General features: G+C 40.4%; 1 protein-coding gene across 4 annotated transcripts in view; it reads right to left on the bottom strand.

The window, feature by feature from the left end:
* Positions 1-16021, bottom strand: part of SLC8A1 (solute carrier family 8 member A1) — a 290502-nt gene that overhangs the window by 249077 nt on the left and 25404 nt on the right. For 3 of the 4 annotated variants that reach the window (XM_056853930.1, XM_056853932.1, XM_056853931.1), the window contains exon 1: positions 12954-14638. In XM_056853930.1, coding sequence (XP_056709908.1) covers positions 12954-14509 — 1556 coding nt within the window. In that variant the 5' untranslated portion in view covers positions 14510-14638. Of the gene's footprint in view, positions 1-12953; positions 14794-16021 lie in introns of those variants that run through there. The other variant, XM_056853928.1, reaches the window with a different exon arrangement.

Raw genomic sequence — 16021 nt, 5'->3', positions numbered from 1 at the left:
AAGCTCATCCATCCCACAAATTTTATTACTTAGGAAGGACAGAAGACACTCTGAGACAGAGAATTAGAAAATATTTTGCTGTATGCATGGATGAAAGCTAAGATATTAAATTCTAGAGTTTCAAGTCCTACATTTCTAAGACTCCCAGGTCATCAAGAAACATATTTCATTTCAGAAAAGATAAACAAAAGAAGCATAATTAGAATTTAGCTACAGTATCAGATAACCTTTCTTTAGCAGCTATGAAGAACATCCATTTCAGGAGAAGACCAGTGGTCAACTTCTCAAATACAAATTGCTTTGCTAACCATTTCCTTAGAAAAGGAAGCTCTTGCCATTGAAATGCTGCCATTAACAAATCAAGTGGTTGTGGTTGCTGTAGATGTCTGTCATATTTTTTACTTAACTAAACTCTAAGGAACTCAGGTCGTCATATATTATTCTCTCCTCCATTTGATCTTCTGAACACCTTTGTGAAGTATACTAGGCTGAGAGACAGTATCTGGTCCAACGCTGACGGGGGATTTGAACCCAAGTCTTCCAATCCTTTTCTGTCACTCTAACCATGAAAGCACAGAGGAATATGGACACTTAGAGTCTGATTTCATTGTAGCCAGGAAGGCATAATGACATACCAGAGAGGTATTCACTGGCAGCGTGATAACTGGTATAGAGAGAAAGCACTAGAAGCCTTAGACTATTGTTCAACGTAAATCAGCTCAATCAAGGGGCTCTTGGCACAAGATAGTTTTATTCTTGTTACACTCCTGCTTAACAAAGGAGATCCCAGAGACATCAGTATTGTCACTTGATACTCTCAGTATTGTCACTTGATACTCTCACTTGATATTCCACATTCCATTAACTAAGTCCACTTTCTTCCCGCTTTAAGTCTTCCCTTCTTTGCCCTCCCCCACAATATCATGGGAACTCTTCCCCTCACCTCTGTCCAATAGGAAGGTTTACTTCTGACTTCACCCAGATACCCTCCCATTCTCATGTATCTGGAAACCACAATTCCCCTTTCCCTATATCTGTGGGTGTGTGTAAAGTGCCGTCAAGTCGCAGCCGACTTATGGCGACCCCTTTTTGGGGTTTTCATGGCAAGAGACTATCAGAGGTGGTTTGGAGGTGTAATAATCCGCCAACGTGTGCTCAATGATTGACACTCAGTTTCCACTCCCGTGTTGTACTCAGTTCCTACTTGCTTGGTCACTTCCACATGCTTTCCCCTGGAATTCTATCCTGGATTTCTATTTGGATTATTAACTGGATCTTAGCTCAGGCCCTCATGCGACACCAAGCAACCCTCCTGGAATTCCAGCTCTTAAGTCCACTTGGACTATAAGTTACATATATGCAAGAAACCACCCCTGCCAGCTTCCCTACACAGAACCATTTCAGGAAAGGGAAATAACCCTTCTGCTTCCACTCTCCTGTTTTCATTCCAATCCCAACATTCTTTCTCCCTTTCTCTTTCACTTATACATTGCACAGTGTGGATGAGGAAACTGAAATATTTGCATTTACTGCAGGCATTTTAGTATCGGGTGCTATATTTGTACTCTAATATTATTCTGACTACTTGAATATATTTCATTCTGCTCAAATAAACTATCTCTGTTTTTCTATTATATTCAAATCTCAGTTTTCTTTCCAAATTTGCGTAAGAGCACCATCACTTCATCACAGATGCTTAAAATATACTGTGGTGTTCTGAATCCAAATTTAGACAAGTCTTCTCTATCCAGGTGTTCAAACCTAAGTCCACAACCCCTGCTATGATAGAAGTAAGGGTTGATGGGGCAGTGCTTCTTTTTCTATGCTTGGCTATTTTGGTGTGAACTCTGAGTCCAATTTGGGAAGTGGGCACATGAACAAGAATACATTTCTAACATACACGTGTATAGATCACACATGGCAACAATATGAGACTCAGCTACAATTGTATGGAAAAGGATAAATATAGGGAGAGGATTTGGGAACAACCTGGTCACATCCTGATTCTGAAGATTGGGAGTGCACAGCAGTGGGTTTTTAGTCCAATGTGTGAGTTAGCTTTGTTTATACGGAGATTTGGAGGATGAAGGCAAGGATTAGGAGAAAAGTGAAATTTTTGGCTGCTCATCTTTCCTTTGATCCATACAGGTAAGATATTCCAGATGGCACTGAAACCCACTATTATTTTATCTGCATAATTACAAACCTCCCAAGTCCCTGTACAGGTGCAATACTTTGTATAGGGAATTATAAACAGGGCTTAACAGAAACTTTGCACCTTAAAGGTTTAGAGAATAATATTTTCAGCTTGAGAAACCTCTACCACAAATTCACATTCATCAGCACAACTCGAAAGCCACAAATGCAAATTTTTCTATCTTCTTAATGGAGGAGGGACTACATCTTCATTCTCATCCCTTCAGGCTCACTGGCACTGCAGTGACTTTTTCTCCATGTGAAAGATCTCTACTCCCAGCAGAGCAGAACAATCCCTGTTTATATGCATATGTGTTTGCACTCTCTGTTTAAACACATCCTTTTGGTTAATCATAATCACATCTTCACCTGTTCTTTCTAATTCAGATCCAGGCTTGTCTCATTTTGTATGGTAAATTTGGATGTGCGTGTGTTCTCCATAGTGCATCCTGACGGATAAGTACACAGACCTAGATGAAGCTAATAAGTGGTTTTCACTTGGCTCTCAGAATTATTACATAGCTAAGAACCAAACTCTCCTAATCAAGCACAGAGATGCAGCTGGCAGTGGTAAATTGCCAACAACGGCTCATTACAAATAAGGAAATATTGGCTTTTCAAGGACAAATGCAGTGTCAAATCCTAATGGGGACACAACTAGAACTAAGCACTCCTTGAGCCTCTCCTTTCACTCAGTTTCCTTTGCTTGGGTTGAGAAATAATCTTCTTATTCTGTATACGGGACATGTAAGTTGTATAAAATGTTTGCAAAACCAAAAATGAGTAGCAGAAATCTTGATTATGTATTTGTTTTACAAGTTTCTAGCATTACAACCAGAGGATAATGGTCACTTTCTTTTGGCAAGTATTAGTATGACTGATGGATTGATTGATAGTAGAAAAGAGCAAGAGTCCGGTAGCACCTTAAAAACTAACAAAATTTCTGGCAAGGTATGAGCTTTTGTGAACCACAGCTTGATTGATTGATTGATTGGCAGTGGCCTTTTCGCTGTGTGAATATTTCAGTACAGTGAGGTTTCATTTATTCAAATAGATAATGAGACATGCAAAACTTTGGGAAATTGGAGGGGGATCAGTATAGATCCCATGCCAGTTTGGAAAGATGCCCATGTGGTTCACATTAATTTCTCTTTTTCCTCCACAGGGCAAATACTGAAAAGACTGGCATGGAAATCATTCTTCCTCTGTGTTTATTGAAACAGTTCTTCTGAATCAGATGACTGGGGACAATAGGAAATTACAAAGTGCCATTGGTAGTGTTAGCCCTGACATGTGTCTATAGCTGTTTGATACGGAGTAAAGCAGAATCTTCCCATGTGTGGATATTAATTTTCCATGGGAAACAAGAATCCCTCTTCACAAAATAACTGGCCATTCACACCCTCCATAATCTGTACCATTTCCCCTCAGCTTAGTGAGGGAAGATGACTGGGGAAAGCACTGGCAAACCACCCCATAAACAAAGTCTGCCTAGTAAATGTCGGGATGTGACGTCATCTCATGGGTCAGGAATGACCCAGTGCTTGCACAGGGGACCTTTACCTTTTAGTGAGTAAAGCTTCACATATTGCTGTAGCACTAGGAAGCTGAACTTGATAAAATCCTTCAATTCTATCCAACTTTCAAACGCACAAGAATCTGTCCCATACTGAATCTGAGAAGACAACTGGCAAAAGGTGACCCTCAGGTCAAACACAGCCTGCCAAATGCTGCCACCTGGGCTACCCAACTGTCAAGGTTATTTCCTTCACCTCAGTTTATCTGCAGCAGACATTTCCACTGGGATAAATAGGGGTGAAGGGAAAAGGAAGTAGGCACCTCATTTTAGATCCCTCTTTCCCTGCCACCCATTTATGATGTATGGTGAACTTTCTTTAACCCCCCACCTGAAATGTCTGCTGCAGACAAATGAAGGAGGGAAAGGACCTATAACATCATGGGAGGTTGCTTGGCAACAGACTATGTGCTCTCTTACTGCTATAGGTCTATTCTGAAGCACCAACACAGGGCTGCTGCTAGGCAGCAAGCTTGTGTACCTATGCTTCCCCTTCTTCTTGGTGATCACAGCGATGAGAACAAAGCATGGTCTTCAGACCGGCAGCATGGGGTATTATCCCAATAACATGGCCAGATGGGCAGGGCTTATCACATGGGTCTTGTTACATGCCCATGTCTGACCCTGGGGCCACTTCACATAATATGCTCCCTTGCACTATGGGGCACTGCACTATGCAAAAGCAACTTGCACCCTGAAAGCTGGAAGCCTGAAGGGGGCCTAAGCGAGATCTGTTTTTAAGAGCAAGAAAAAGATAAACACTGGAAACTCGGCAAGGCAGTTTCAGGAGGGGGTGGGAGCTTGCTCTGCCTTCTTTTGCTTCCTCTTCAAACTTACTCACCAGCAAGCAGAGCTTCCAGCTAGGGCCCTGCAGCCACTCTGAAGGCTCTACAGGCCCTGGTACTTTAACTCTTTATAAATGAGCAATGAAAGAGATCTGCAGCCTGTGCATCAAATCCAAAAGGAAGAAAAAACACACACATAACCATCTGACTCTGCAGCCCTCCAGTCTTTTTGCCATGATTCTGTTATCAGGCCTAGACAGAACAAAATACAGCTGCAGCTGTCAAAAACAATTCTCTTTATTTATATCTTAATTCACTGGAGGAAGATCTGGGATCCTATACAGAGTAGTCACAAATAAGTTTTTTCATATCAACCAAACTAAGCTTTAGTCAATTAATTAGGGAGGCAATATATTAATCAATGAGGCTGAGAATTAAGAACACACTTATTTTTTGAGTTATGGTGAGTTACTATAACAGAAAAAATAAAGTATGAAGCATGGACTTCCCTAAGTCCAGCAATTTGGGGAGCTTTTGTAGATTAAGCAGTTATCATTCGTTGTCTTTGGCACCTGAAAAATAAACCCATATAGAAGTTTTGGTGATATGCAAATTTATTTAAATTTAATCATCAGGCTGAAAAACAGATTATTAATCCATCATATATTCTTTAATCAAGGGCAGATTGATCAGCGTCATTTTAACTCAAATTGCTACATTAGAAAGCCTAACACTCACTATATGCCTCCTCTCTGTTTGTAAACCAAGGCTGCCAACTCCAGTTTATGATATTTCTAGAGATTTGGGGGCAGTACCTGGAAAGGCTGGTGTTAGGAGAAAGGAAGGGACTCAGCGAGGATGTGATACCATAGAGTCTACCCTCTAATGGTGCCAATTCCTGATCTCTGTAGTCTAGAGATCAGTTGTTACTTTGGGCGATCTCCTTGAGGATGGTAACCCTGTTTGAAATGTTGAGAATTTATTTATGCTAAGAAATCCTACACAAAAGGAAACAGAAGCATCAGAAATAAAAGTGAAGGGATTAAACAGTAGAAACAATACAGGAAGCAATTTATATCACAGCTTTCAGTTTGATTTTATCATGTGTTAAATGGACTACATTTAAAGTGCTACACATCCATCTTGTAGCTGACAAAGGAAGCTTTAACATTTAAAAACTCATACCCCAAAATCTTGTTAGTTTCTAAGGTACTACTGGACAAATCTACGGTAGCTCTTCTACTGCAGACCAACACAGCTACCCTCTGAAACACATCCTTCAGTGTTCGTTTGACAAATGTCCTATATTTTGCAAGTAGAGCTAGTCAGGTCTCCTCAAGTGGTAGTGCCCTCAGGCTTGGACAGCCAAGCTTGAGTGTCAACTGGAGCTAGAAGCAAAGATCTGGCTAGAACAGGGGCACTCACACATAGTCGACCTGTTGATCCAGCAGACCTCCCCTCCCAGCCCAAGGCTTAAATAAGCAGAGAAAACAATAGCTCCACCTGCTCTGGAAGCAGCATCTGGGACTCATCTAGCCAGGCTTAACTGGGCCCAGAATCCTGCAAAGGATTACATCCACCATGATTTGCCCCAGGAGGTGGAGCCTGGACTGCCAGCCTGACACTACATCTTCACTGTGTTATCTCAGTGTGAGCCCTCTGCCGCTACAGCTGGGTGGAGGGAATTCTGGTGTGCTTGTGGACTGAGTCCTGGAGCTAACTTGCCCCAGTACCTGGGGGGACAGAGGGAAAGTTTCCTGCTCTCCCCCAGGCCATTGTCTATGGCTCCTCAGGCTCCTTGGAGGCTTCTGAGTCAGAGTCCAAAGTCTGCTCAGTGGGGGTCATGACAACTGGAAGCTGAATCACAGCACTTGATATTTACCAGCTCCAGAGGTTCTGGTCACAGTTGATGGGGGGAAAGGGAGATGCATAGAACATAATGGGTGGTGTTGGAAAGGTACACCAGATGGTCCTATTTATTCTACCTTCATAATTCACGGAACAAAGGTCACACTCTTTGGAAAGTAATGAGGAACAGATTTAATATTGATGAGTGAAATCACAGTTGAAATACTGATTCAAAAGACTTAGTGAGATTTTTAATGGATAAAAATGTCAGCTCATTTTAGATGAAATGAGTCAGGCCTAAATCCTACTGCAACAAAGAACATGACCCATTAATTTCAATGGGGCCCAAACACAACTTAAGTGAGCCATCATTTACACTTATATTCTTGCAGACATGTTAAGGATTCAGGTGCTTCTTAAATTAGAACAGAACTTGCTCAGATTTCCCAGCAATCTTTTTTTCTCCAATGATATTTTAAAAAAAAAACTCTGTCTTTTTATTCTGCCTGTACAACAACCAATCCACACATGCAGCAGACTTACATGGAGCAGATTTTGTCAGCCTATATTATTTCGAACTGCAATATAGGGGATAGCATATTTTTTCCTGACTGGAAAACGTCTGTCAGTTATATTTCCTCCCACATCCCCCTACAGCTGAATGCTCTGAACCATACAGCAAGGCACAAGTACAATGGACAGAAGTTATTATTAACAAATATTACCAATTGTCATTAATTTCCTTGTTCATATTTGTTAGAACAAAAACACTACAGACAGGGCTCTATTCAGATCTCTTTCCATGTATTACTAAATTAATACCCATCCCTAATGAAACAATTTGTTAAACAGTCTTCTACAACCACACATCTTTAAAATATATTTAGCTAGTGTCTTTCTGATTACCAATTCAAGTTACATTAACATCAGCTCCATACATGACTTATACAAAAGAAGCAGGTGTTGGGAAAACAACACACACACAAACAGTTTTGGGGTTTGTTGTGTCACTGTTTGCAGCAGAAGCTCATTTTTTAATTAACATATTTATATCCAGCCTTTCCTTGTGGTTCAAGGTGGCTTACAATAATAATAATATAAATATTTCAGTAAAAATCAATTGATATGTTAATATTGTATTATTTATTCAGTCAATTTCTAAACTACCTTTCAAATAAATATCGTCCCCATGGCAGTTTTACATTAAAAGAAATTGTAGATAATAAAAATAGATGAAAATCTGCATGGTAAAGCACAAGAAAAAGGGAACGCATCAGCAAAGCCTACCGAACCACCAGACAAATTTCAAGGCCCTCCAGAAAAGAATGGACTTCAAATTGGTCCAGAAGGCCTGAAAACAAGCAGCCACTCTCAATTTCTGAGAAAGCACGTTCCACTTGGGGGAAGGGGGAGACCGAGAAAGTGTTCCCCAGGATCCTAGCTAGTTGAACTTCAGTTAGAACTGGATCCCAGAGGAAGGCCCCGTGTGTGTACAACCCGAGTCTCAGGTCAGAAACAGAAAGAAATTATTTTGTTTTGCATGTTGAATGTGTAGTGCAAAATAGCAGTTTTCACTTTACCCCAAAGCTGTCTGATACACAGTGGGGAAGAAAGTAATGCAAAATGTACTGTGATGGATAGGGAAGCCTTCGTACATGTGACGAGGCAACTCTGCTTTATATAATTGGACCCTGGAGAAATGCATGTTAGAGGCTAAAGAGGGTTGTTTGCAGAACTGAGCGCCCATAAGTCCTATTGATTTTTAACTGAGAGGTCTTGGCTCACAGCACCTCTAAAAATTAGACCATAGCTATAACCACTTTGAATGCTGTTTTATTTTTACTTTTTAAAACAACTCAGTTCATTCCCCTCTTGTAACTGCCCATGTTGTTCTGGCACCTCTGTTTTAGAAAAGGACTTTCTCTCATGGCTGTCATCCTCCACTGATCAATAAATTGTTGGGTTGGATCCAGACTAAATTTTTCATCCCTGGAATGATTTTTTGTGCTTCCCCACTTCAACTGCAGCCCATTGATCTCCAAGAAATGGTGGTCCTGGGGGACAGGGGGACCCTGAGGAATGACATGATGGGGCTCTGCCGCAGGAAGGGGGAGCCCATGGAAGAGTTGGTTTTTATACCTCACTTTTCTCTACAATAAGGACTCTCAAAGTAGCTTACAATTGCCTTCCTTTCCCCATCCACAACAGGCACCTTGTGTGGTAGGTGAGGCTGAGAGAGTTTGGAGAGAACCGTGAGTAGCCCAAGGTCACCCAGCACGCTTCACATGGAGGAGTGGTAGAGACCGTCACTCTTAACTACTACACCATGCTGGGTCTTGTACAGAGTACAAGAGTAGGAAATCTGTCCCAGGAGAGAACTATGGTTTGTAGCCATTGGTGTCAGCATGTGTTTGTGCAAGAGGATACAAATCAGGAAATGTTGCGTTAAGATCTGCACACAAAATACCCTATAGTTACATGATTCTATAAGAGTCTAAAATTAGCTGTGCCTGTGTGAGATCATAGTGAATGAACTGACCCAATGAACATACTTCAGGCGCATAAACTGTATTTCTGGAAATAATGATTTGTTGCTTAGGCAAAAAATTTCAAATGGTTATCTAATAATGTTGGAAAGCCAAGCGTCATCTTTGCGTTCTTAAATCACAAAGCTTAGAAGGACTGTGACCAGAGGCAAACATTTCACATAGGCTGGGTAGCCAGTACATGCCTCATTTCCGGTAAGGCTGCTCACAACTGACCACTTTCTCAATTACAGTACATTCTGAGCTCACCCTTAAATTCTGAAATTTAATTATGGGGATAATCTGCATTTTTAAAATTCAACAATAAATTTTCCATTTGTTTTTGACAGAACTCATTTTATATAAGTTCTTATATTTTATTTTTAAATTTATTTCACCTTTTCTTTCAGAAAATTATATTAAATAAGAAGCCTAGATGTGAGCTGCGGTTTTAGAAGAAAATTAGGCAAGTTGCTGGGGGCTATGCATTTGGAGATCCTAAGTAGATCCTAGAGATCTGGAGATCCTGGAGGGATCAGGGGCCTGATTCTGATTGGGACCACGGCAGAGAGGGAGATGGTGGCCAACTTGGAAGGCTTTAAGAGGGGAGTGGATATGTTCATGGAGGACAGGGCTATCCATGGCTACTAGTCAAAATGAATACTAGTCATGATGCATGACTATTCTCTCCAGGATCAGAAGAGCATGCCTATTATATTAGGTGCTGTGGGACACAGGCAGGATAATGCTGCTGCCGTTGTCTTGTTTTGGGCTTCCTACAGGCACCTGGTTGGCCACTGTGTGAACAAACTGCTGGACTTGATGGGCCTTAGTCTGATCCAGCATGGCTTTTCTTATGTTCTTATGAATGGGGATTAACCCTTTCCTCCTGCGCCATTTGCCTGAAATGGCCTCATGGAGCTTCCACTTTTTCCCCATTGGAGCAAATGTACAGTCACTCTTTCTGTTGGCCACATTTTTGCCCCAGCTCCCTAAGTAAGTCTGTTTCAAGTCAAGTAAATGGCACATGAGGGGAAAGGGTTAACCTTCTGTCCCCTAGTTCCAATCTGAATCAAGCCCCTGTACAGCTGCCATTTACAAAGAAAAACATTTTTGAGCTCTGTACACAGAACTCCCAACATCTTATCTAGTTTGACTGATTAGTGACTTATATTTAGTAAAATGTATCATTATAATAAAACTTCTACAGTTTCAGTGGGACAGCTGTTAAAGCCTGAGATCAAAGACTCACTGGTCAAAAGCATCATTCTGCCTCTGTCCTATTCCTCAAGACATTACAGAAAAGTTGCGTTTTGCACATGCTTCATTTCATACAACCGCAAACATGAAATTATGAAATATTCAGCAAATGCCTGTGACTTTATCATAAATTAATACATTTTACAGGTAGTGTTTCCCTTTTTCTGTTGGCTGGACAATGCAAACTTAATACAGGAGAGGTAAAGTTTTTAAATATCTTAAAATTCTTTACTACAACTGTGCTTATTCATTCTACTTCCACAGGCTTATCCTGCTTTGATTCCCAAGGAAACTGAAAGGTACAATATACTAGTTATGCTGTCTTATCCTTTCTTTTGAACAATCACAAGCCCTACGTGCTTATACCTCAAAGCATGTATCATCTACACAGTGGAGGCACAAGACTGCACCAGCCTCCATCCCCCTGGATCTGCCTTTTGATGCACACAATGCCCTGGATCCAGCCACACATTTCTGCAAGCAGAAGGATTTCTGAGCACAACTTCCTTGCCCACTGCTGCCCAAAACACTCCCCAGTTCAGTGATCATTTTAGGATGTATTTGGAAAGTCACACTCTTTGGGCAGACATCTTCCTGCCAGCACAAATGCATGGCTGGATTCAAGCCATTGTTCAAATGGAGCCTATGCATTATATAGGTCAGCCCTACACACACTGAATTCTCATCAGTTAAATGTTATGGTAAACGTGTGGAACCAAGGTGGGTTCAGGGGCAAGACAGGTTGACATTTTACTTTGCTGATGCTCATAATTTCAACAAACGTAAAGGGTACGTGTGACTGGGGCTTCAGTTAACCTCACTCCAAATATTCCAAAACATGCTGGAGAAAATGTAGGAGAAACAGCTCTTCACTACATCATTGGTGGCCTTGTCCAAAGGTGCAAAGGTTAGTTAGTCACACTGAAAAAGAACAACTTACAAAATACTTACCGTAATTCCCCAAATACAATTACCTTGGGGTATACAAGACCCTTATATTTTCCAAATATTTGTAAGGACTGTTGCTTTCGGTTGCAAAAATGCTCATTGATAGACTTTGGAACACCAAACTTGTACCTGCCATAAATACTTGGTATGATATAGAAAAATTTAAGAGCTAACAAAATAACTGCACAAATTAAAGCCACACAAAATTCATCTTACATAAATAACTACATAGAAAACAGAGTCCCTTTTTAGCATTTGTTCATTCAAATCAGATATTTGGCACATACCTTTCTTATCCCTTGAAAGTATATACATTGAAAATGATGTAAATAATCTCATTCGACATTGTGACCATCCTGTAATGTGACTACTGGATGCAACTATCTTTTGTCAAGCTATACTGAACTGTTATAAAATTTCAAATAATTTTAAAAAATAAAAACCTACTGCAGCAATCCTGCAGCCTTATCAAAGCAAGCAGTTACAGCTGACAGGTGCCAGTGGGGAAGGTCAGCATCAACTTTGGTAAACCAAAGGAAAAAGCTCACAATAAAAACTAAACTTAAAAAAAACACACATTAAAAAAACATTTACAGGAGAAAATACATAAATATCAAACAATAAACAACACCTCTCCCACACATACTCCTCACTCATTGTAACAGGTTGGCACTCTCCCTGAAGGACAATTAAAAAACAGCACTTTGCATCCTTCAAAGTTATCACTATTTCAGTTCTGCTGTGTTTTTTTATTATACCTTCAAGCAATGCGCAACAACAGAAAGCAACTTCACAATGTGAACATGCAATATCACAAAATGGAAATAGTATTCTATGTGCCACTGTCCACAGATTCCTTTTCTTGCTTGGGAATCCTTTGCTAAAACTGTTACGCAAACGATTGTCCACAAGGTTTTGCTCTTTCAACAACAGGTTCATTTTATGAAGAGCTTGTTACTGAAAATAGGCTGCGATCCCTCTCCCATACAGGGAAGACTAGGGTGGAAATTATGTATGTGTGCATACTGTACTTTTCATCTTAATAGTTCTGTTTTCTGCGCAATGTGAAAAACAATGGCAGTAGCTTTGTGTGTGTGTGTGTGCGCGCGCCTGTGTGAAAAAGAAAAAAATTCAGTCCCAGTTGCCAGGAAAAGCTTATCAGCAATGTTTCCTTTCTAACCACTTTCCCATTTGTAAACTGTTAAACCTGGCTTTCTTGCCTAATTAGACTTTCCCCCACGTGGTAACATTAACTTGAAAGTGCGCAGTATAAATATTTCATGATGTCACAAAGGCTAATGACAAGCCCTTCTGAACTTGCAATTTAACGGCATTTATTAGTCACAGGCTGCCTTTTGCAAAGTGAACAGCGGGACCATCTCAATAGAGCTCTGAAAATAAGGTCTGCTTTCTTTCATGATGCGTTCAGACTTAGATTACAGTTAGAAATTGATACCACAGAATTCACTCTGTACTAATCTGAGCCCACTGCCACTGGAATATCTGAAAGGGAGATAAACACAAATATGCCCATGTGGACTTTCAAACATTCACATCTCCAGATTTCGCTCTTCTGAAAGCACTCTCTCTTTCTCATGCACACATTTTCATGACCCGTGTGAAATCTGTATGAGTTTCCCACAGCCAGAACTCTGGCACCCAAAAGCACATGGCTTCTCTTATGTTTGTGGATTATGGTCAAGATTATCCAATATTTGATAACAACATGAGTAACAAGGGCTTTGAATGTAATTTACCAGATTTTCTTAAAAAAACAACAACAACATGCTGCCACAAAGGTTAAGTAGTACTTACACAATCTCGTCATTCTGAAATTCAAGCTCCCCACAAGTATCTTCAAAGTCCTCTCCACCTCCTTTGGCTGTGCCTTCAATTGTTTTGTAGGGCACAATAACATTTCCTCGCGCTCCGGATGTCCGCAGAACTTTCACTTCCATGGTTCCCACACTCTCGCTCACATGCGTGACTGGTTCCTCAAAGGTAAAAATGCCAGCATGGTCGTCATCAAAGATAGTGACAGTGGCAGTAGCAGGTGACCCCAGGCAAGCCACAGTTGTGACATGATTCACCTCTAGAACACTGTCTTCTGACTCTTCAGGGGAGACCCTCACACTGCTGAGGTGAACAAGGAAGTTTTCATCTTCCTCAAAAATATCATCATCAATTATGCCAACCCGTACTTCTTTCTGTGTCTCGCCTGGCTTAAATACCACAGTCCCTTCAGTGAACTCATAATCAGAACCTGCATTGGCTGTGCCATCTTCTGTTCTGAAGTCAACAGAGATGGTTTTGGTCAAGTCGCCCCCTCGGCGGACAATAGTTAGGGCCACTGTGCCACAGTTCTCAAGGCACTGGTAGTTGCACTGCTCAAAATAGACCTTACTGACAGGGTCATTGTCTGCCACTTCACAGTTGACCTCATGCATACTGACGGCTTTCCTTGCTTGATCAGCAGCATGTCTCTTCAATATATTGCCAGCTCCAGTCATTAGGCGAGTAGCCTGAATACGGTAAAAGGCTCGGCTCTTTTGCTGCTGGCTCAGAACTTGATAGTTAGCTAGTTCTATCAACTGTTCAACTTCCTTGTCTGGATGCTTTTGTTTCAACTCTTTAAGGATCCTGGCCATGTCTCTCCTTGCTTCTTCATCAACTTGATCCTTCTCATCTACCTCTAGGACCAAGGTGCCATCCAGGAAGGTCTCAACATGGGAATTCACCACCTTCCCATCCATTTCAATATCAGCTTTGGAGGCTGGCCTGTCACCCTCATGTTCAATTATCATGCCCCTCTGCTTGCCAGCTCTGTACCTCTTGTAGACGTATTTGTAAAACAAAAGCCTTCTGTCAGCAATCCATGCAAACACAACACAGACAGGGAAGAAGAAAAAGGTGAGCAAGCCTTCCCAGACCTCTACAACATTAGGAGATATGACTGACAAAATTAGATAAAGCCAAGTGTAGGCAAAAATGCTCCAAGCTGCTGTGACAAAAAACACGCGGAGATGCTTTATCTTCCTGATCTCCCCGTCAGGGACAACATAGACACATATTGCTATGATGACAAACATGTTAAAGGCAGCACTTCCGACAATAGTGCTTGGCCCAAGGTCTCCTGCAGTGAAGCCATGGCCACACACTTCAATGACAGAAAGGAGGATCTCAGGTGCGGAAGAGCCTAGAGCCATCAGCGTTAAGTTGGAAACAGTCTCATTCCAAACTCTGACCGTAGTCTTGGTAGTCTCACCATTGGGTTTCTTGATTGTTATCTCTCTTTCTTGGGATGTAATGACTTCTATTGATGACATGAAGCGGTCAGCTATGATGGATACTCCCAGAAACATGTAGACCATAGCCACAAAGTATACAGTCGCTCTTGCTATTTTATCGCCAAATGAAGGGTCTTGAGGTAGCCAGATTGGCAAAATTACCCCTTTCTTGCAAACGTAGGTACCAGTACAATCTGATTTACCGGTATTATTCACCTCCTCATTCGGATTTTCTGCATGCACTTGGTCCATGTGCAATAGTAAAAGTACAGCAACACTCAAAAGGTGAAGACCGCCAAGAAAGGCAGTTGGATTCCTTAATCCCAGCATGATTGCTTCGTCTGATTAATTTCAAAATGTTTTCCAACCTGCAGAACACAAAATAGTAAAAATGTGTTATCCAGATACAGCTTAAGGCAAGTATAAAGTACTATATTTCTATATAACACACACTTACATAACCTTCCATGAACAAGGTATTCATGTCAAGTATTGGTTACTTCAGACATTATTAGCTGTGATCAGCTAATAATTTCCAGTTCAGCTTTTATTAAAATTAAAATAAAAGAAATAAGGAGCAGAAGTCAGTGTTTGCAATCAATTAAGCATGTCTGAATTAGCATCGGTTTCTAAAAACACAAGTAGAAGGCACAACTTTTTCCTTTCCCCCTAATATTTTCTATAAGAAATACTGGTAGAGGTTTTCTGAATGGGAGATAATTATTATCAACAGTAAAGTTTAGGAAGCCTTTCAGTTTTTTTTTTAAATAAAATTTTATTGGTTTTATATCTTTTCCATTAGACAAGCAACAATTTAAAAATATAACATTTAAATGTCTAGGTATGTTGCTATTATTCTAAGTACATAATAATAAAAAATTAAAAAAAGGAAAAGGAAAAGAAAAGAAATTTTGACTTCCCCTTCACCTCCGTCTGCCTCTTAATAAAATGGTTAAATTCCGTCATGATGAGTTCTGATCCCAATTCTTTCCAGTAAAAACATAACATTTTCACTCCTAAACTATATAATCTATTCAATATTAATTATTAACATTTATATTATCACATGGATCAGATTAATAAGTATTCTTCCATTTTTTCCAGTCCTAATTCGTGTTTACAGTATTTCAACCAAACCTCCCACTCCCCCATAAATTGCTCATTGACCTTTTGATTTAAAGTAGCTGTAAGTTTCACCATTTCCACCAGTTCAAACATTTTTATAATCCAGTCTTTTTTTCCAGGAATATCTGCCCCTTTCCATTTAGCTGCATACAGCAGTCTTGCAGCTGTTGTAGCATAGATCAAAAATGTCCTTTGTATTATCACATCATCTGGGATCATGCTAAGTAGCATCAATTCCGGTGTTTTGGGTAAATTTCTTTGAAGAATTATTCTTATTTCATTGTAAATCATATCCCAAAAGTCTTTAGCTTTATCACAAGTCCACCACATATGATAGCCTTTCAGTTTTTTTAAGGAACAGGTATGTGTACATATTTTCATTCGGTATAGATTCTGTACAGATGTGTACATATTTTCATTCATATGGCTATTTATTATACATGAGGAAGGGCACACAACAAATGAATTAAT

Source organism: Euleptes europaea, chromosome 7 (assembly GCF_029931775.1).
Source record: "Euleptes europaea isolate rEulEur1 chromosome 7, rEulEur1.hap1, whole genome shotgun sequence".
NCBI lineage: Eukaryota > Metazoa > Chordata > Lepidosauria > Squamata > Sphaerodactylidae > Euleptes > Euleptes europaea.
The sequence above is the reverse complement of the archived record's forward strand: the minus strand, read 5'-3'. Positions and strand labels throughout refer to the sequence as shown.